Here is a 20,372-nt window from a genome sequence, read left to right on the forward strand (position 1 = left end):
CCATATCAGTGATTAGGGATGACTGCAGTGGAAACACAAAACCACCAGGAATGCTGCTTCTCTTCTGACTGTACTCCAACACACATCCCACATCAGGCCATACGGTCTGAATTTCAGCTGCAATAAAGCAAACTGCAGGAGTGCTCAGGTGCCACCATGAGGCAACAAAGCTGCAAAAAAAGGCAGAGTTTAGTGAGCAACACAGCTGTTCATGGTCCCAGTGAGAACTGAACCTTCCCTCTAGGACCACCCTAGTCCCAGACGAGACCTCTGAGATCTCCCGTAGGGTGTACAGGCATTTCACAGCTGTCTGCAGCGTTTGCTGACCAGTTGTATTGTGAGGGACCCCGATCTTTCCTTTATCTGTGGGTGGGGGGGTCCAGCTCATGACCCTGCAAATGATTCCAATCTCACCTTCTGGCTTTGACCCAGAAAAAGACGTGTGACAGCTGTGCCAGACCCCAGGTTAACCCAGCACATACACAGGCAGCAAATTACTCTGTGCAACATCCACTGCCTTGTCATGGCAGCCGCTGGAGAAAGGCCTGCATTTGAGCTCAGTGCCTGCAGCTGCAGAGGCTGTACCACCAAGATGCTCACAAGAGCGCTTGAAGGCCAGCAGCTTCACTGTTCCCTCCGTGCACAGCCATTCTGTGTAAGCAAAGCAGAAGTTCTCCTGCCATACGGTTGCCTCAGCCACAGCTTTAATTATCTACAGCATTTACACTCCCTAAGCAGCCATAGCCATCAATAAGTTATATATTTTACCTTCTCATTTCTAAAGCTTTAGAGGCCAAATATTCAGGCTGGTCTGAGAGGCTGCTGGATTTTTTTCAAACTGGAGCTCAAACTCCAGTGTTATGACCCTGGAGTTTCACAACAGACCTTGGTTAGAGTTTCCCACACCAAGCTGCACTTGGACACCAAGAGACACCAGTTGTTGGCTCAGGCTGCAGCAAGGGATACCAGAGAGGGATCTGGGCTCCCAGCAAGGGAGACCCAGAGCCGCTCCCTCTCCTTTGAGGTGGAGATGGCATTTCGTCTGAGCTCTGGCCAAACTGACACAGCAGCACCAAGCTGGAGACAGTTTAGTTGTCTTGGACTTGACTTGTCCATGTTATTTTTTGGTCTAAAGCCAAGCTAGTTATTTTTAAACTAGACTGCAATGAAACACAGCTGCTGTGGAACTGGCTTCATCAGAAATGTAAGTTTGCAGGTATTTAGTCCACAATACGTAATTGTATGCAGGCAGTCTGCCGAAGTGCCAAAGTTATTTGGTTGAGAAATGCAGCCTTTGCACAAAAGTTCCATCAGGGCTTTTAGCCCAGAGACTTCGGTCTTAATTTAATCCAGCTGCCACACAAGAACCATTATAATCAATGAACAAAAAGAAGATTTGCACAGTCAGCAACAAAATGCCACTTTAAGTACCTACATATTTGAGAATCCAAGTAATGCTCCTATTCATAAATAAGAGGCTTCCAGCTGAGCACATAACAAATGAAGTACATTGATGCTGGGCCACAACATGTTTAGAAAAGCTGGAGGCCCCTGAAAAATAAAGTGCATTTAGTCAGAGTTGGGGTTTCACCGCCAACAAAGTCACTGAAGTAGCGTTGCACTCTTTGGCTGTCTGCAGTCAGACAGCTGGCACCACTGTCACATTACCCAAATACTATTTATGCAAGTCTGACACCATCTTCACAAGGAGCAATTTTTTACCCTCCTTTGCGCAGTTCTGACCCAAAACATCACGTGGCAGTGCTCTCCACTTGGACAGGTACCACAGGACATGGTGATATTAATTTTTCAAGTTTACTATGAGCTTTTTCTTTCTGGTCTCTGGTAAATCAGAGAAACACAAATGTAAATTCTGACTGCATTTCACACAGAGGCAGGTGCCCCCTGCTAATCTGCAGTGTTTTAACTTTGGTTTGCTCATTAACGAGAGCGGTCCCAGTGTCATGTACACTCTGTGCTGATAATGCTAAAAAGGTGCAAGGAAGAATATAATGTAATTATCTAAATCAGATCTGGACACAGCAGCATCATTACTGTACAGGGCCAGAGCTGAGTTAAAAGAAAAGAAAGGAAAATCCCAGTATTCTACTCATAACCACAGATGCAATTTAAATGTTACAAATGTAATAGGAGCCGTCATAAAAACTGCAGGCATGACATAGCAATTTCAGTAAACACAGCACAGTAAATTGCTTATTAAATCAAGCTGCCCTCAAACAGGAGCTGTGGCTACAAATTCAGATGATACAATGACATAATTTAACTGCAACAAATCACCTCACTCCCATCCTTTTTCTTTCCAACCCTGAGAGGTTAGAGTGTCTTACTGGAGCTAAAAAACCCTTCCTGAAGCACAAAACCTTCTGTGAGGCTTAAGCAGAGCACACAAAAGAGTAGGGAGTGCGTACACTCTGTGCTGGTTGGCGAACTTCTCTTGGTAAACAGAACTTAACCTCCTGAACTTAAACCCTTGGACTCTGCGGGATGCTAGCGAGTTTGTTTGCAAATGTTTTTCTCTGCAGGACTGAACAGACCACTTGGGCACTGTGTGCACGGCCCAAAGAGCAATTGGAATGGCGTTGGTGGCAGAAATGCTCTTCAGGCTTACTGTCTATCTGGTCCTGCTCCCATTCCAAAGAACAGTGCCCCCGCCCATGCCCGAGGTCCACCCCAATTCCACTGTGTCTTCTCCCATTCTAGGAAATTCACCCATCTTACTAATAGGCAAATGCACTAAGTGGGTACTGCAGCAGGACACCGCTGAATTCATCCCACCCCTTTTACAAAGTGACAAACCCCAGTGAAAGAGAATACACAGTAATTTATGGACTGGATGCTTGGAAGGATGTATCTGGGTGTGCTGGTGGGAGGGACAGCCCATGCCTGATACTGGGAATTTTCTCATCCCCACAGAATACAGCTGAAAACAGAAGTTCTCTTTTCTGTTCTTCCAAACCAAGGTCAGAAGTTACCAGGACAAAAAAGACAGTGCATCTTTCACACCCAGAACTGCCACACCAACAGCTTGATCTCATTTGAAATACCGCAAAATTCTTTAGAGCACAAATGGAAAAAAATCAAATTTAAGAAAAATACCTAGAATACAGTAATAAAGATAGTAAGTACAGCACATGAATTGCAACTGTCCAAAGATCAGCACGTGCAAAAGGGATGCTGTTCTGAATGAAAGTTGCTGAGTGCTTTAGTCCAAGTAATACAAATCAGGTGTACGTGTGCTGAGATTAACCCATGTGGCACCCAAAAACGGCCAAAGGTAAAAGAGAATGACCACAATTGTTTTAAGACAGTGTTCACTTTGTAGGTAGGGTGCTGTAAAGATTCCTTGCTATGGCAGAACAGCGTAAAAACGCACTCCAAGGCTACATGATTGGAAACGTGGCATTCACAGCATGAAACATCTAGCATGAGACTGGAAATTAACTTTGGTATCACTGAGCCACCACCTGCAGTCTTTGGAATAGATCTGCTGAGGCCAAGACACTTCATTCGTGACTGATGTTGAGCCAATGTGCCAAAGAGGGACAGCTCTAGCCACACACCCCCAGAGTGTGGGGAAAGCCAGACCACAGAGCACTTCATGACTCTTCCAGCATAACGATGTTGCCCTCCAGGGGCCTACAGGCTGGACCACAGGCACAGGGTTTTTCTGGAACAGAATGTATGATTGGTGAGAGATGGGATCACACATTATCCAACTGGAGGGACGGAGCTTATTAAACAAGCATTTGGCTGGAGAGTTTACGCATGCAGATGTGATTAATCTCAAAAGATCAACGTTTTCAAGCTAAATCACAAGTTCTGCATTTTGAAGTCAGGAAGAGGCAATTCCTGCCAATAGTTTTTGTGCTGGGTGCCAGACATTATGCTGCTATCACAACTAAGACATAGCTGCAAGTCTGAACCCCACAGGGGAACCAAGAGGTAGGGTTACACGCAAAGGTACGCCCATGATCTCCTCTTTTACAGCCCTGAGCCAGGGTCACTGCACTCATCCACCTCTTCCTTTTGGGGAGCTGACAGACAGATTCTCTGTTTGTAAGGGGACACTGTGCACAAACAGGGTTCTGATCTTTCAGCAAGAAGTCTTCCACACTACTCCAGATTTCAAAGGCTGACTTTATCCTGCTGGATGCAGAGTGTAAGCTCTACTACAGCTTATGAGGCAAATCTTCTCCTTCCTCAAATTTACAGATGCTTTTTTGAGCAGTTCACATTTTAAAATCCCCATGTAGCTTAATAGACTTGCTGGGATAAAACTGCCATGACTTTGTACATTTGCTGAAAACACCAGTTAAAATTAACAACCTCTTAAGAAATCCCTTCTACTCAGCAAATAAAGATTCTTATTTTAGAATACAAACAAGGGAAGGGAATGTTCATGTAGTAACCTTATTGCCTTGAGCACTGATCTGCAGAGTTCTTTATTTTAAAGAAAGCAAACTAATTCTTTACTATTCCTTTATAAGTCCTTCAGAAAAAGGATTAGATTGCTTCTGGAATTTAGCACTTGTTTCTGAACCACTAGAAGTCAGCTGATCACACTTTTCTGTTGCTCACGAGGAGTTCCTAGCACAAGAGGTGAGAATAAGCACTGACCCTATATCCATAATGCTAAAACACTTTCAACACATGTTACTGACCCCCCTCAGGCCAGGCCTGTGAGTACAGCGTGAAAGGCAACATTGCTGGTAATAGTGGCAGCAAAATGGGGGATTGAGGAAAGAACCCATCATGCCCTAGGACAAATTAAAAAAAACCCAAAAAATCAATAAATCTTATTACCCATTTACAACAGCAATGCAGGGGTTAAAAAAAAAAAAAAAAAAAAAAAAAGAAAGAGCTCTCTTCATTCTAGACAACTAAGATTTAAAAAAAATCTTACAGCCTTGTCTTCAGCTTCCCAGAAAGCTTGTGAGGTGAAAGACAGCCATGTGGAGGTCAGTAGGTGATTTACAGGATGGACGCAATAGCACCTAAAAAAATAAACAACTCAGAAATTAAAGCAAACCAGACAGACTCAGCTAGGGAGCAACACGACCCCAAGCCATCATGGAAGTGAAGAATGTGCAGCAAACAAGTGAAGATGGACCCAGAGAAGTTCTTGAGGTGATTTTGTTAGAGGTAGACTTTGGGATTTTTTCTTTCCTGGGAACAGCCTACAGCAGTCTGACACAATGAATGCAAGTGCTTTAATCTATAGCTTGTAGATTAAAGGCAGAACTTTCTGAACCATCTAAAGGATTTAGAAGCTTAAATTGCACTGCAAATTCCAGAGGAATTTGACCCGTAATTAATTAGACTCTTCTGGAGTGTCTGTTTTTGTTTTAAAAGTGGTTTTTTCTTTGCAATCTCTGAGAAAGTGTGTTTCAACATCAGGATGTGATTAGCTGGAGCATCCCACATTATGGAATTACAATGACCTGGAGGACTAATGTATGGAAGTGTTATTTCTGATTTCTGTTTCTTTATATTTTTTGGGGTCACTGTTTGTTTCTATCCTGGAGATATGGGTTTAAGGCTTTCTTGAACTAAGCCCCTCTTCATGCAGCCAACTACAGCACACTGGAAGCACAATTATGTGACTCAGATAAGACAAAATGCAGTGGTGATGCACCAATTCATCATGTTTGGGTTCTTCTAATGAAGCCCATTACTCACAGAAGAGAATTTTCTCAAGCAGTTAGTCACCAGCAGACAGCTTTCCCCATTACTCCTTCCTTTCCTGCAGCTGGTGAGTAGTCTGGTCTTCCCCTCACCATCCCAAAAGTGCAATATTAGGAAAAGTCAACACCTACATTAAAAGTAAACAAACAGTATTTAACTTTCCCTTAAGTAAAAAAAAAAATTAACAATAAAACAGAACACCTTTCAGGAGCAAGCAAACCTTTTTCATTTAATAAAAAAGAAAAAACAGACAAAACCAGCCTGCTGTCCATTTAACACTACAGAAAGATACTGAATATCTTTCTTTAGCTTATTAAAATAAGCATAAAAATAAACTACATACTAATAACAGCTTGCATAGAAACATTTTGTTTTGTACTTTGTGCAAATCTTACTAAATAAGGCATGCTTGCAGAGTGTAGGTAGCAATGCAGTAGTTACCCAAGAATGCCGAGAAACTGCAAGGAAAATTCCAGGCAGTCTGCAATCCACATCCACTTACACAGTTCATTTGACTTCAAAGCCCAACAGCTGATAGCTGCAGATCTGTCTGCAACATAAGGCAATATGGTATGTGTAGGGTCCAGCACCTGCTTTCAGCTATTCAGGGGTTTAATACACATAAGATCACTTGAATTCAAAAACCTGACCCACTAGTTAAAGAGATGGCTTCAGATGTGGATTGATAAGAACCTGGTTTCAGGGAAAAGGAAGGAAAGAGAACAATGACACCAAGAAGCACAATCCATCAAATAAAGGGGTTTTGTGCAGACTGTGCATGTCTTTTTATACTGTGAACTTTCCCCACAGGGCAATGTTTTTTCAAACAAACCGTCTCCTAACAAGTTATCCAGAAGTGTGTATCTGGAACAGAAAAAGTTAACACGTTTGCCTCTCTTAGCCAGCCTACAAGTAGTCTATTGCAGAAATTCAACAGGAATTAGTAACACTAAAGAACGGTGGCTGTGTAAAGAGGAAGGGATGAGGAAGGAAGCTGCAGTCACAGCAGTATCAGAAATCTCTCAAATAAGTTATGTAGCACACAGGGAAATTATAAGGCCTAACTGGAATAATATTTTGCCTCCTTCTTCCCTCTCTAAATCAAGTATTTTCAGGAAATATTGAAGTACAACCTTCTTTTGTAAGCAGCTTTGCATTAAAAATCTGTTTAAACTCCAAAAGCTTTTTAAAAACATGTTTAAAAACCCCACTAATAATAATCTTCAAAATCCCCCAGTACTTTGTAACATAAAATGGAATGTTCTTGGGCTAGAGCTGCCAACTCCTTCAGGAACTCCGGGAAGAGGGCAGCTGCAAGCACGGCGTTCCTCACGTGTGCAGGAAGGCTGGGATGAGCCAGGCTTTTCTTTCCTTTCTGTCCCAGGAAAGGCTGCAGTACAGCTGGGTAAGCTTCAGAGAGGTTCCTTCCTTTCCCTGGGATACTGCTGTGCTGGACATTACCTAAAGCCAGGAGAAGAGGGAGAGGCAAAACCAGAAAGAAAAAAAGAAAAGACTGTGTATTAAGCACACACAGTATATGTACAGTGTCCAAACACGGTTTACAAGGATTGTGTTCAGAGGTAATTTGTAGTACCCAGATTGTGCAGGGATCCAACATTTTAAAGTTCTACGTGGCCTTATTCTATTGCATTTTTTATTACCTATCTTTCCCCAGGTTATATATTATTCAGTTCCGGCTCTGATGAGAGAAATATGTGGGCAGAAGAGGAGTCAAGGGAAAGAGTAATATGGATTTACTTTCTGAAATAGCAGATAATATCTACCCAGCTAGACCCAATGTGGTTGTCTCCATTTCAACGATACCTGGTCCTATCCCTCCCCCAGATCACACTGAAGTTTTGACTTCTCCTTCTCCACCCTCTCCCTGTGAATCATCATGTAAATGGGTTTGAGGCTGAGTTAGAAGGTCACTGCATGAGTTCGAAGCAAGCGAGAATTTAAGGGGAGAAAAGGTTTAAAAATTTGATTTTTCTGCAGCTGCAGGCCCCACTAACAACACTTAATTAAGCCCCTGTAAAGCAACCAAACATTAAAACCAGAACAAATGAAAACCACTGTGTGCTCTGTTAGAGTGTGTGCTGCTGACAGTTCAGAGGATCAGAGCTCAAGCATCAGAATGCATGGAATTGCAGTGACAGCAGCACCTAAATTTCAATCAACTGCTCCTTGTTTCAACCTGAAGCAGAGCTGCCCTTTAATTAGATGATAATTAATTTAATGAAACTAAAAAGGTGACAAAATTTAACACTGATGGAAAGAAATACTTTACAAAGAAAAATTAACCTGCAGAGCTCACTGCTACAAGATGTCATTGAGGCCACAAGCATGGACAGATAAAATCCTGTTTAACTTACAAGTGGATGTTCTCATGAGCTGTATAAGTAAATCATTAAAAAAAAAATTTAAAGTACTTATATTAACTCACATACTGCAGATAAGCCAAACATCACATTTCTGCATTAAGAAGAGGTTTCCCTTAAAGTGCATGCAATTTATGTTAAAACAACTCAGTCTCAAGTGACACCAGCCTTGTTCTGAAATCTCTCCAAGTAGCAAAGGCGAGGAGCTCAGCCATCCCTCTGTTCAACAGCTCTGCACTTTTGTTCCTTGCTTGTCCTTCTCCAAAGGCACTGTGGAATTACTGTACACTTCCAAACACTCAAAAGAAATGTTCATCTTAATCATTTAACAGACTCATACTTTTCTTGAGTTTAAAACACCTTTCTAACCCCAGACTTATCAATCATTCATGTTGTTATTCTACTCATTTCTATGTACTAGAGACAGAGTATAGGAATTTCAATTCTGTGGAAAAATCTGACTGTGGGAGGAAAAACAACTTACATTATGAATTACAATGAAAAGATAAAGTTTTGAACTTCCCTTGAAGATTTTTTTTTCAGATTTTCTAATGTCAAAATGTTTCATAATTAATATTTTAAGGTTTTTTTAATAGTTTAGCCAATAAAATCAGAATGTTAGTATACTGTCAAAGCTTGGCTTTTGTTTTTACTCTTCTCTTTAAAAAGCACTGAGATCAATACATTTCCCTAAAAATAATTTTGATTTAGATTTAACTGCTTATTTGGGGAAAAAAAACCCAAAATAGCAGAAAAGCACAGAAAGCTGATCTAGGAATCAGAGATTTCGGTTCCTTACTTTGATCAGGATTGTTCCACTTCTTTCTAGGGTCAGGAGGCAAACTAAATCACAAAACTGAAACTTGAGAAAATGAATACTGTGAAGATGGTTACCAATGCCCTGAAAGAAAGGCAGCTTTTCCCATGGAATCTACATTGTGACAGCTCTATATATGCAACCAGAACCCAATCTACTGTGTAAGGAAACCGTAAGCTACTGCAAGCAGAAAATAATAAACTGTCCATTTCTGCTTGACCACCTTCAGAGACCATCCCTGTAAAGAGGAAGGAAACACTCTCGGTTTTACATTTGTGTTTCTCACTAAGTCTGGCTTCTGGTTTTCAGATGTGAATTCTGCAGGAGGCCAGTTATGCTCAGACTTGTAGGGAACATTGGGGTTATTCACCACTCCTGTTCAAGGGAAAAAATCCCTCAGAAAGCAGCCAGCTTGCATGACGCTCAGAAGTGGCATTCAAGCAAATGCAAATAAGTGCTACAGGAGTTACTAATTTCTTGTTTGATTGTTTTTTTGGAGTTTTTTGTTTGTTTGTTTTCATTTATCATTATTGCAGCAGTCCCTATTTTGCAATTCTTAATCAATATAATGAACTACTGGTTGATGGACTACTGAGCCAACTTTGCCCCAGCATTACAGTTTGATGACTTCCATCACCAGTCCTGTTGGGAACCAAGCCTGCACTTATTCGGACAGTTGTTTACTCTCCACCCATTTGTCAAGAGAAGCCTTCTTTGCAGGAGTTGCTACTATACAGAGGAAAATTTACCAACAGGGTGACTTAGCAGCCTTGTTTCAAATTCCTAAATAATGATCAGCATGAGTCAACCTAGCAAATTCTAAGGTCCATGCAAGAAAACGGATGTAAAATCAGAAGCATAAATAAATGCCATCAGGAATTCATTTTATAGAAGTTCTTATTGCCTAAGAGGCAAAAGGACTCTAAATATTACCTCCTAATCTCATCTCCCACATGCTAGCTACAATACCATCTAATTGTAAAGCTTTCTAATCTATGGCACCAGAACGCAGAGCCTAAAACACTACTGACGTTTGCAGTACACAGCTTCTTTACAACAAGCACCTTCCACAGAGCAATTCTTCAAGAAGCGGCCTTAGCAGGATCATAATTTTACAGGCTAGCTGTACTGCAAACCTTAGAAACATGCGCTCTGCTGACTGGAAACTAGGTAGATTATTAGTCAGAGCCTTGAAAAATGAAAATACAATTAAAAATGGCACATAAAGAGTCCTGCTTTCCACGCTTCTGGAAATCCAAGAATACTATCACCATCTTCACAGAGGTGTAGGCAGAACCAGTGATTATTAATGACTCCCAATGATGAGTAAGCACACACCTGTAAATGCAGCCTCTCCTGAACCCTTTTGCAGAGTCAGCTCTTAGTCACTCACCAAGTCTGACATATTCCCATCACATGGGTAGTTGGCTTTTAGGGGAAAACTGAACCTAACTTTGCTGGCTCAGCAGCAGGCTGAGAACAAGCATATCCTCTGGGCAGGGCCCCAATTCCACCCATTGCCTGGCTGTGTCTGGAAGGTTCTTAGCATGTAAGACTTCACTTTGCTTATTTGCACCAGCATGTCCCCAGCAGTATAAATTAATACTGGTAACTGTAAAGACAGGTGCAGGGTGCACTGTGCTGGAAAAGCAGCAGATGTTACAGAAGTCCCTCTAAAGCTGGCTTGGTGGGATGATACCTGTTGAAGTCTCTCTACTGCTCTCAAAGTGTCCTGGCTTTTACACATCTCCCCTTTGTTTTTTTCTGTTTGTTTTGCTTGGTTTGTCATCCAAGAAAGCACATTAAAAGTTTTCTGGCTAGTATCTGTCTCCTTCATAGCAGCCCTATTCAATTGATATGAAGCCCTATTCAATTGTTGCAGAAAACAATTCATCCTGGACTTCTGTCCTCCCTAACATTTATCAAAAAAGAACCAGTGACTAGCTGAAGGTCAGGCTAAAAATAAAATGAAATCATGCACATATGCCACCTCACCTCATGCCTCGAAAGTGAGTTTGTTTACAGCCAAACTGACAGCAAGCCAAGAACTGATTTTGTTACTTCTTTAAACAGACATTTTATGTAACAAACAAAAGCTTCTAAAGAGCAAAGAACATCCAAATAAACCCACACACTGTGGTCTACTGAGCATCATCAGTTTAAAGTCAGAAGGATACATCTGGTTAATGATATTCACACCACATCTTCTTTTAATCATCTGTAGGAAAGGAGAGGGGTAACTGGTAAGTCATTCCACCTGGCACTCCTCGAGCGTTAACATTTACCTTTGGTTAGCAATTCTTCTGCAGCATCAGACATGTCCACACGAAAAAGCAAGTACTGTTGGGCCTCCAGAAGAAGACCTGGAAAGTCTTTTTCGATGGAAGCAAAATGCTCAATCTTATTTTTCACAGATGCCAGCACCTGTCAAAACAACAGTAATAATTACTACTTCTTCCTTTGCTCCCAGTGCAGCCACAAACTGAATACTTGGGCTTTCTCTACTTGCATTAAAACAGAGTTCTGACAAAATCTATGGCCATACAAAGTTTTCCAGTTCTTTGCACAAATGTAATTAAAATGTGGAAATTAAATAAGAGGCTCTCAGACATGTGGAAAAGCTACAGGTGAAACTGAAAGGAGCTAATATAAATTTTAAGGAAACACCAAAAATACTGCTCCAGTGGGCATGGCTAACACCTGTGGTCAAATACCTGGTAGAGTGACCGCACGCTAGGCTGAAACACCATGTTGGTGTTGAGCAGGAAGGAGCGAAGAAGTGGCTGTGGATAACTTGCCAGCTGAGTAATAATCCCAATAAGCAGCAAATTTACATGCAAGGAATTCTCCAGCATGTTCTCCAGCTTCGACAACACTACACTGATGAACGGTCCTGCAAGAAAATCAGAAGGAACCAATGCTTTTGTTTTCACAGAAGAAAAGTCCTGAGATACAGGAAATAGTAATTTAAAAGGAATTTTGATCATCATAACCAAGCAAATTAGACCTCCCACACACTAAATAAAGACAGCAGGTAGAAAAGCCAAACTGTAGCTGAACAGACAAACCAGACTTAACAGAGGTGTTAAAAGCTTTTGTGATTAAAAGCACATTTGCTAGATAGCCCGTTTGCATTAATGGCATATTTAACATATTTAACCATTCTACTTTACATGTGCCAATAAGGATTTAGCCTAGTACGTCATTGTCTGCCATTCTGTTCCCCTTGAAGTTAATTGGAACGGTACCTACTAGTTTCCACGCAAACAGAATCTGCTCTTTTTACTCCTGCTGTGCCTTATTTCTAAGTAAGGACTGGGCAAAGTAAACTACAGCTAGCTTTCTTATCAAAAAAATGGTGTTCTAAACAACATGAAAATGCTAATCTAAACATAAAAATCAAGAGCTGTGATAGTTCACATCACAAGAAAAAGCATTTGCAGTACTGCAAACAGTCCCACAAAGCAGGGAAGACATTAAAATAGATTTATAAGCAAAATTATTGGTAGACATAGGCTTTAGCATATAAATGTCACTAATAAATAACAGCTTTAGCTTGTGTATTCATGCAGCAGGACAACCACTGAAATACAAAAGCATGTACCACGAAAGTACATAAACCCTTAGTGCTCAAGCTTAAGAAACCTTTGCAAAGCTGAGAATGACTTCACCCACGACTTCACTACATGTTGTTAGGCCACACAGCTGATGAGATGCTTGAGGCAGCCTGTACAAGTGACCTAACCACAAGTCAAGTCTTAAAAACATCCTTTGTCCCACCCCCAGTTCCACTACACTATTCTGGCTGCATAAAAGCCAGGAAAATCAGGCAGAAGAATCCCTGGGTGATGCATTTACAGCACTGCTAACTTTGAGTATCCCACCCTCAATCCTGGCACAAGGTGCACGCCATGGGCATTTCCAGGGTCAGGCAGGTGGCCATAATCCAACCCCATTCCAGCTCCCCTCAGCTTGCACATGGCTACTGTCCAGCACAGCTCCACTCAGCTGATGAAAGGTGGGAGGGCCAGTGTTGGCAAGGCTTTATATGGCTGCTGCCTTTCAAGCACCAGGTCAGCCATCAGAGCTGCAGGAATGCCCCCAGCCCGGGTACCCAGAGGAGCAGCTGCAAACCCTTTTGCTGAGATACAGTTTCTTTTGTCCCAGCATAACCTATTGCTTCCCTTATCATGTTCATGGAGACATTTTCACCCAGCTCCTGAAGACCACAGCGCAATGGAAACTCTACTGTACCAAAAGGGACAGCAGGAGAAGGTATCAGTGTTTCTCTCCACTAGGTAACACTTTAAAGCTGAGCAGGTAAAGACCGAATATCGATACTTGTAACAACTGATGCTTGCCACTGCAAGAGAGGTTACCAAATACATTAAAAAATTCCTCAGTGAGAAGTGAGACTTTTACCACCAAGAATTTATTAGAATGAGAATCGGAGGAAGTAAGCAGAGTTTGGGAGCCTTGTTAAGAAACAGGGTAACTAGATGAAAAGTCAAAAAATTATTCCTTTCATGGCCATGAAGTCAAGCACCGATATGTGGAGAGGAAGGGAGTAAAATATAAATTCCTATTCCTGAACAACACATTCTGTCTTGCTCCTGTGAAAATAGGGATGATAGTGTTTAACGCTTTTGCACTGGATATAAGACACCAATGGGACATTTTCTTCACAGATCCATAGACCTGAAGAAAGCATCTTTGCACTGCTGACACTTACTGGGTGTGGGAAGCCTCTGTCAGGTTATTCGACTCCACAGAGAAGCCCCATCCCATGATAGTATCCCAAAACAGTAAAAGAAACCCAGAACTTTATCAAAAACATATACAAACATAATACAACATTCCAAATTAAATACAGAATCATAGAGTGATTTGGGTTGGCAGAGACCTTAAAGATCATCTAGTTCCAAGCCCCATGCCAAGAGCAGGACCACCTTCCACTATACCAGGTTGCTATCTTTGAAAGACCCTGCAATCTCAAGATTTCCAAGGTGGTGTTACAAGCACTAGAGGCCTGTCAGTCCCGCTTCAGTGCCTGGTGAAGTTATGGGATTATTCTGGGAGGTACTGAAAAACACCTGAGAGACAATGCTGTCATCAGTCACAGCCAGCACAGCTTCATGAAAAGAAAGTCCTGTTTATCAAACCTGATTTCCTTTTATGACAAGGTAACCCATCTAGTTGATCAAGGGAAGACAACTGAAGTGGTCTTTGTGGATTTCAGTTAAGCTTCCAATACAGTCTCTCACTGCATCCTTCTGGACAAAATGTCCAGCACAGCTGGATAAACACATCATGTGGTGGGGGAGCACTCGGCTCATGGGTCGAGCACAGAGGGTAATAGTGAACGGGGTAACATCACACTGGTAACCTGTCACTAGTGGGGTTCCACAGGGCTCCATCTCTGGCCCTGTGCTCTTCAACATCTTCATAAAAACCTGGATGCAGGACTAGAAGGGACACTGAGACTGCAGATGACACAAAACTGGGAGGAGCTGCTGACTCCCTCAGAGGCAGTGAGGCCCTGAAGAGAGATCTCGACAAATCGGGGGACTGGGCAATCCCCAACCATATGAAGTTCAACAAGGGGAAGTGCTGGATTCTGCACCTGGGAGGAAGCAATCCCAGATGTACACAGAGACTGGGGAATGAGATGCTGGAAAGCAGTGCCACTGAAAGGAACCGGGGGGTCCTGGTCAATGGTAAGTTGAACATGAGTCATTGTGCCCTGGCAGCCAGGAGGGCCAACCGTGTCCTGAGGGGACATCAGGCAAAGCATCACCAGCCAGTTGAGGGAAGGTGATTGTCCTGCTCTGCTCTGCACTGAGGCCACCTCACCTTGGATATTGTGTGTGGTTTTGGGCATCACAATACAGGAAAGATATTAAGCTCTTAGAGAGTGTCCAAAGGAGGGCAATGAATATGGTGAAGGGCCTTGAGGGGAAGCTGTGTGAGGAGCAGCTGAGGGCTCTTGGTCTGTTCAGCCTGGAGAAGAGACTGAGGGGAGACCTCATTGCAGGCTACAACCTCCTTGTGAGGGAAAGGGGAGAGGCAGTGGTGACCAGTGACAGGACCCGAGGGAATGGCCTGAAGTTGTGTCAGAGGAGGTTTAGGTTGGATATTAGGAAAAGGTTCTTCACCCAGAGGGTGGTTGGGCACTGGAACAGGCTCCCCAGGGAAATGGTCACAGCACCAAACCTGACAGAGTTCAAGAAGCATTTGGACGATACTCTCAGGCACATGCTGAGACTCTTGGGGATGGTCCTGTGCAGGGCTAAGGTAATGATCCTCGTGCATTCCTTCCAACTCAGCATATTCTGTGATTCTGAGCACCTCCTTACATGCAATCACCAAGATCTGCATTAAAGCAAAGTAAACAGCCTAAGAGTAAGATATACTGTGAATGGGGAGCAAAGAGGGAGGCTTACTGTTATTAGCTTTTTATCTGTCATTTTCTTCAGTTTTGAGTTTTTCTTGGGTTTGGGCAGGGGGTGATTTTGATGTGAGTTTTTGGAAAGGAACAAATGGGGGGGGGAACTAGATGAAGAATGAGAGACAGAGACAACATTTTTGACTACATCTGACAGCAGATACTGGGAAACAGAGATTTGGATATGATTAGCTTCTGGTACAAGAAATTGCCACCATAGCAAAAAGAGCAAATTGTTTGAAAATCAGGCTGCATTTTTCAGTTATGAAACAGTGCCAAGCATTCTGGCCACAGCTGACCAGAAAGGGCTGGTTTTCAATGAACACACATTTTCCCCCTCCAAATGAACAAGAAACCATCTTATAGAGGTTTTGTTTTGGGTAAGAAAACCTAGATCCATCATTATGTTTTATTATTTGCATTACTCTGGTATCTAGGAGACATAACTAAAGATCAGGAGCCTGCAGTGCAAGGAGCTTACACATGCAGATCAAAAGCCTACTCTGACCTCTGGTAGTACTGTCATTCTTGAATAGCTAGGACAGTCAGCAGAGACCGAGCTTAAATTGCTGCGTGGCACCAGACAGAAAAGCATGCCAACAGCGAGGGCAGGATGACACTGGAGGAACGAGATGCCAGGGCAGAGCATGGAGACAGGCACATACAGACATGGCACTAGTGCTGACACCTCGTGCTACAATGTGGAATAGCAGAGAGGGGAAAAATGGCACCATGATACTGCACCCACTGCATCAGAAATGAAAGTAACTACAAAAAAGCAAATTATTTACTTGGGATCTGTATATTAGAACAGCTACTCCAATCCCCTTTCAACTGAAAAAGCTTCCTCTAAAGTGATGGAGCTCTTATATACAAACAACATAACCCCTGCTCAGTGTTTTAAACAATCACAAAACCAAACAAACAAACAGACAAAAAAAACCAAAACAAAAAAAAAGGCAGCCAAAGAAACCCCCCTGAGAAACCACCATTTGCTGTCACCACACTGATGGCTCTGCTGTATTTTCACATTAGATCTCTCACTCTCCTTGGACTGGTCTCAGCTATTCGGGCTATACCCTCCTTACTGCCAGAACTGTTCCTTGCTCTGTGCTTGTGCTGTGTGCCCCACAGTGTGATCTCACTTGGCCCCCCTGAATCACCATGCCATCCTGCATTTGTTATATATGTAATTAACAGGACATTCCACCTGTAAACGGAGCACTCTGGCTCCTCGAAATGTGCTTAGGAGAGACATCCTCCTTTGGTCCAAAGGGAGATGATATGCTCTCTGCAGAAGGGGTGTCTGTTGAAAAATTCTCAAAGTCCTCCTCCTCTTCTGCTGGAGAGACAGGATCAGGAGTATCCAGTTTCTGCTCCTCCAAGCTTGCACTGTTTGGATCCAGTTCCTTAATAATTTTGTCATACTGTGCAATGAAATCCTCACCATCTGTGCTCAGCAGTCTTAAGTTACAATCTGCCTCCTGAGAAGAAATCTTCAGCTCTAAGTCTGGCTGTGGATCAATCTCAGTCATTTTCTGGTTTATTTGTTCTTTCATTACACATTGAGTTGAGCTTGAATTTCTCTTACTGTGCTCATCCAAGCCTGTTTCCAGCTGGGTCTTTGCAAGAGGCCCATTGACTACTGTCTGGCTTTGGACCTTATGTTCTCTGTCTGCATTTAAAGTTTTCTCCTTGGAGCTGTCATCATCTTGAGTATCCTTCTGGGCACATAACCTGTAAACCATAACATCATCCTGAAAGTCTGAATCCTCTATGTAAGAACCTTTGATGAGCATAATGGCATTTTTTTTCATTTCTTGTATGTGTTTTGGTGGCTCTGCAGGTGGCTGCATTTCTGTGCTTCCCAGGTCATCATATGGTTGTGGTGAGCTCACATTAGAACCAGGAGAAATCCCTGTGTCATAGCTATCATCCCATTCTAGCTCCAGCTGCATCTTGTCACTGAATGGAGTTACTCGAGAGGAGCTGCTTGTGCTGGGTGTCCTTTGCTGGAGCTGAAACATGGGATGCTCCACATCTGTACTGTTCTCCTCTGCAAGCGTTTGGATAAAGGTGTCTGGATCAGGGTTTACTCCATCGTACAAGGCAGACCAAACTTTACAATCTTTCAAGCACTGGATGATGGCTTCTTGAGCTTCCCCCAGGTACTGCAAGTAGCTGATGTCCACAGCTCTTCCATATTCCACAATGCAAGTAGATTCCAAAGAGCGTCTATCAGAATCTAGAAGTAAAGAAGACGACTCATACCATGAGTAGAATATCAAATTTTCTCTAGTAAGGGATCCACTAAGGCATTGCAGAGTCTTTAACTCCAACCATCCAATAACGCAGGAAGACAAAAGCATAACCATTAAGAGATTTGCTCATAAACATACCTGACTTGTTCCTATTGCAAAGACAGAGCTGTAATTCAAGATTTCTGTGAGAGAAGCCTGCATTCAAACCTTAAAGCAGCAACCACTCTGAAGCAGCAAGGGTTGCCTTCATGTATCTGTACATTATTTTCATGAATGCATATTCAAGCTGGATAGCTGTTAAAACAAGGTTTCAATAGACCCAGACACATGGAAGGAATTAAATAAGCTTTCTAGTCCAGGCTTGCCCAGTTTATTGTTACCCACCACATTTCCTTCCCCTCTGATTCTTTCTGACTTCCTCCCATGAGCTGCTACCAAATCAAATGCACTTAATGATCTGGTCTGCCCCTGAGCACCAATTACCTTTAGTTTGTGCTGCTTTTGTCCACAGAATATAATCTTTTCCTTGGCTTTCAAGTGTCAAAGTGATTCCAGTAGAGCAGCAGACTGGCGTCAGGGCCAGCAGTTTTGCAGCAGATACGGAATAACAGTCTCTCTCTTTCACAGCGCGTCGCTGGCTCAACATCATGTGGTTGCAAGGAATCAGATACCTGAAACAGCAGTGTCGAGCATTACTTATCATCCTTTCATGTTAGAGAAAACAGCAACACACAAAATTCCCTTCCTACCTTTCTGCCTTCTCCACATTAAAAGAAACAGTAATAATATTTACAGCAATCCACTTTCTAAACCTCTCAAGAGCATGAAACCCTGACTCTTTATATTGTGACACTTGGTTTGATGATGAACTGTAAAGACAAGTAGAGACAGGAGGCCAGTTGCATCAGAACAGGGAAGCGAAAAATCCTTTGCAGGTTAGAGGAAACCTGTTGCAAGAAAGTACAGAGCAAGTGTGGGATGGGCAGATGTCCAAGGCCAGAAGAATGGGCTAGTATGACAGTGAATGAGTTCTGTCCCAGAATCCTCAATTTATTTGTTTTCCTGGGAAATCTAGAGAGGCAGTTTATGTTTGCCAGGTAAGCAGCCAGAAAAAAAGGAGGGAAGGGTCAACAAGGTGTCTTACTGCAATAGATCAAGACTGAGCTCTCAGACAGAGGAGGGGAAAAAGTATTGGGAGTACAAGAAATAGAGGAAGCACAGTCTCACGTTAAACTTCTTTAGAGCACTTTTGTTTCACTTTTAAAAAGCACTTTAGTAAGACCCTCAGGCAGAACTGGACTGATGTTCTGCCTTTTAATATGTAAACAAATTCTAAAAGATTCCCTAAATAAACAAAAAGTTAACCACAGCACTCTTCTGCTAGAGTGGTGTCATACTTGTGTTCACACAGATCCTAAGAGCATTCCCAGGAACAACAGCCAGAGCTACAGGGAATTTCACCTTAATGCCTGTGTTTGGAGGGACAGACAGTATCTGAAACATTCATGTGATCTGCAATGCTAAAAGCCCATCATCTAATATACACTCCAAAATTATAAGTATCTTGAAGCAATGTATAGAATCGCCATTTTAAACCAAAAATCATCAATGCATTCAGTACACTGCAATCTACCTACAACAGTTCAGGAACTTGAAGTATTTTCACTGAGAGAGGAATCAAAGAGGTGAAAAACAAGAAAGAAGGTGGAAGCTGTAAACAAGTATATAGCTCTGTATCACAGTGCATAATGCACTAGAGAAAACATGCACAGGAGAAGAATTATACATTTAGAAGCAAGGAATAAGGAGGTGATAAATATATTCTTAGCTTCCCTCACTTCTATAGAAATAAATCACAAGAAAAATCTCTTGCTCTGAAGATCTCAGGACGTAAATCACACTACGTCAGGTCTGGTAGACTTTTGTCAGGATCATAAATATTCTTATCTCTGTAGTTGCTTGGATTTCTGCTCTCTTGGAGAACTCTCATCCAGCTCTGCATCCACAGGCAGAGATTATATGTCTCAGAGCCAGGATGAGGAATGGGAAAAAGGAGTTTGGGCTTTACCTTAAAACTAGCTGTAACATCACATCTTCACAATGCAAGCCAATGAGTGTTCTGAACAATGCCAAGGAGACCACACAGAGCTGGAAAATAATAAACATTGTCAGTTTTTGATCTGAAAAATTGGATCTTTCCAATCTTCCCTGCATACTACATTACAAAATTGCTCTGCCAGAACATCCTGCTTTATAAGATACTCTTAGTATAATATTCCATTTTGTCAGCACCCTATGGGAATTTTTTAAGTTATCTAGAGCTATACATATAATGTTTTATTTCAACAAAAGGAAATCCAGAACTTCCCTCCAAATAAGCTATAAAAAAAAAAATCTGTGATTTACCAGTCTTAACTATTTTTCAAATTTATTAATTTAATTTAGTGTGAACTGAACCCTTTAACTTCCAATACAGTGTGCTAGTTTTTACTTCTGACACAGAATTTGAACGAATTAAAGGTCTTTTTTGAAAGAAAAGTTATAAATTACCTCAAGTTTCTGTTGCTTTCAGTATAAGGAATGATTAGTGTTCTGCACATTAAGAAGCTCAATGGTTCTAGAAATACAGCTTAAGGCACTGGACACAGACCAGGACAAACAAGCCATTTTTTTTTTGTCAGAATCTATTCCATAGGAAATGTTTGTAATCTCTCTATTACAGGTCAGCTGAACAGCTGGGAGTTATAGCAAAGCACGAAAAT

At 42.0% G+C, this 20,372-nt stretch overlaps 1 protein-coding gene across 5 annotated transcripts in view; it reads right to left on the reverse strand.

Annotated features, from left to right (window-relative positions):
• Positions 1-5,908: 5,908 nt before the first annotated feature.
• FHIP1A (FHF complex subunit HOOK interacting protein 1A) overlaps positions 5,909-20,372 on the reverse strand; it is an 87,220-nt gene continuing 72,756 nt past the window's right edge. For all 5 annotated transcript variants that reach the window (XM_050337878.1, XM_050337875.1, XM_050337877.1 and 2 more), the window contains 6 exons: positions 19,679-19,758; positions 18,094-18,281; positions 16,560-17,594; positions 11,619-11,797; positions 11,190-11,328; positions 5,909-7,167 (listed from right to left, as the gene is read on the reverse strand). In XM_050337878.1, coding sequence (XP_050193835.1) covers positions 6,917-7,167; positions 11,190-11,328; positions 11,619-11,797; positions 16,560-17,594; positions 18,094-18,281; positions 19,679-19,758 — 1,872 coding nt within the window. In that variant the 3' untranslated portion in view covers positions 5,909-6,916. The remainder of the gene's footprint in view (positions 7,168-11,189; positions 11,329-11,618; positions 11,798-16,559; positions 17,595-18,093; positions 18,282-19,678; positions 19,759-20,372) is intronic.

Source organism: Myiozetetes cayanensis, unplaced genomic scaffold (genome assembly GCF_022539395.1).
Source record: "Myiozetetes cayanensis isolate MyiCay16 unplaced genomic scaffold, myiCay2020 scf7, whole genome shotgun sequence".
NCBI lineage: Eukaryota > Metazoa > Chordata > Aves > Passeriformes > Tyrannidae > Myiozetetes > Myiozetetes cayanensis.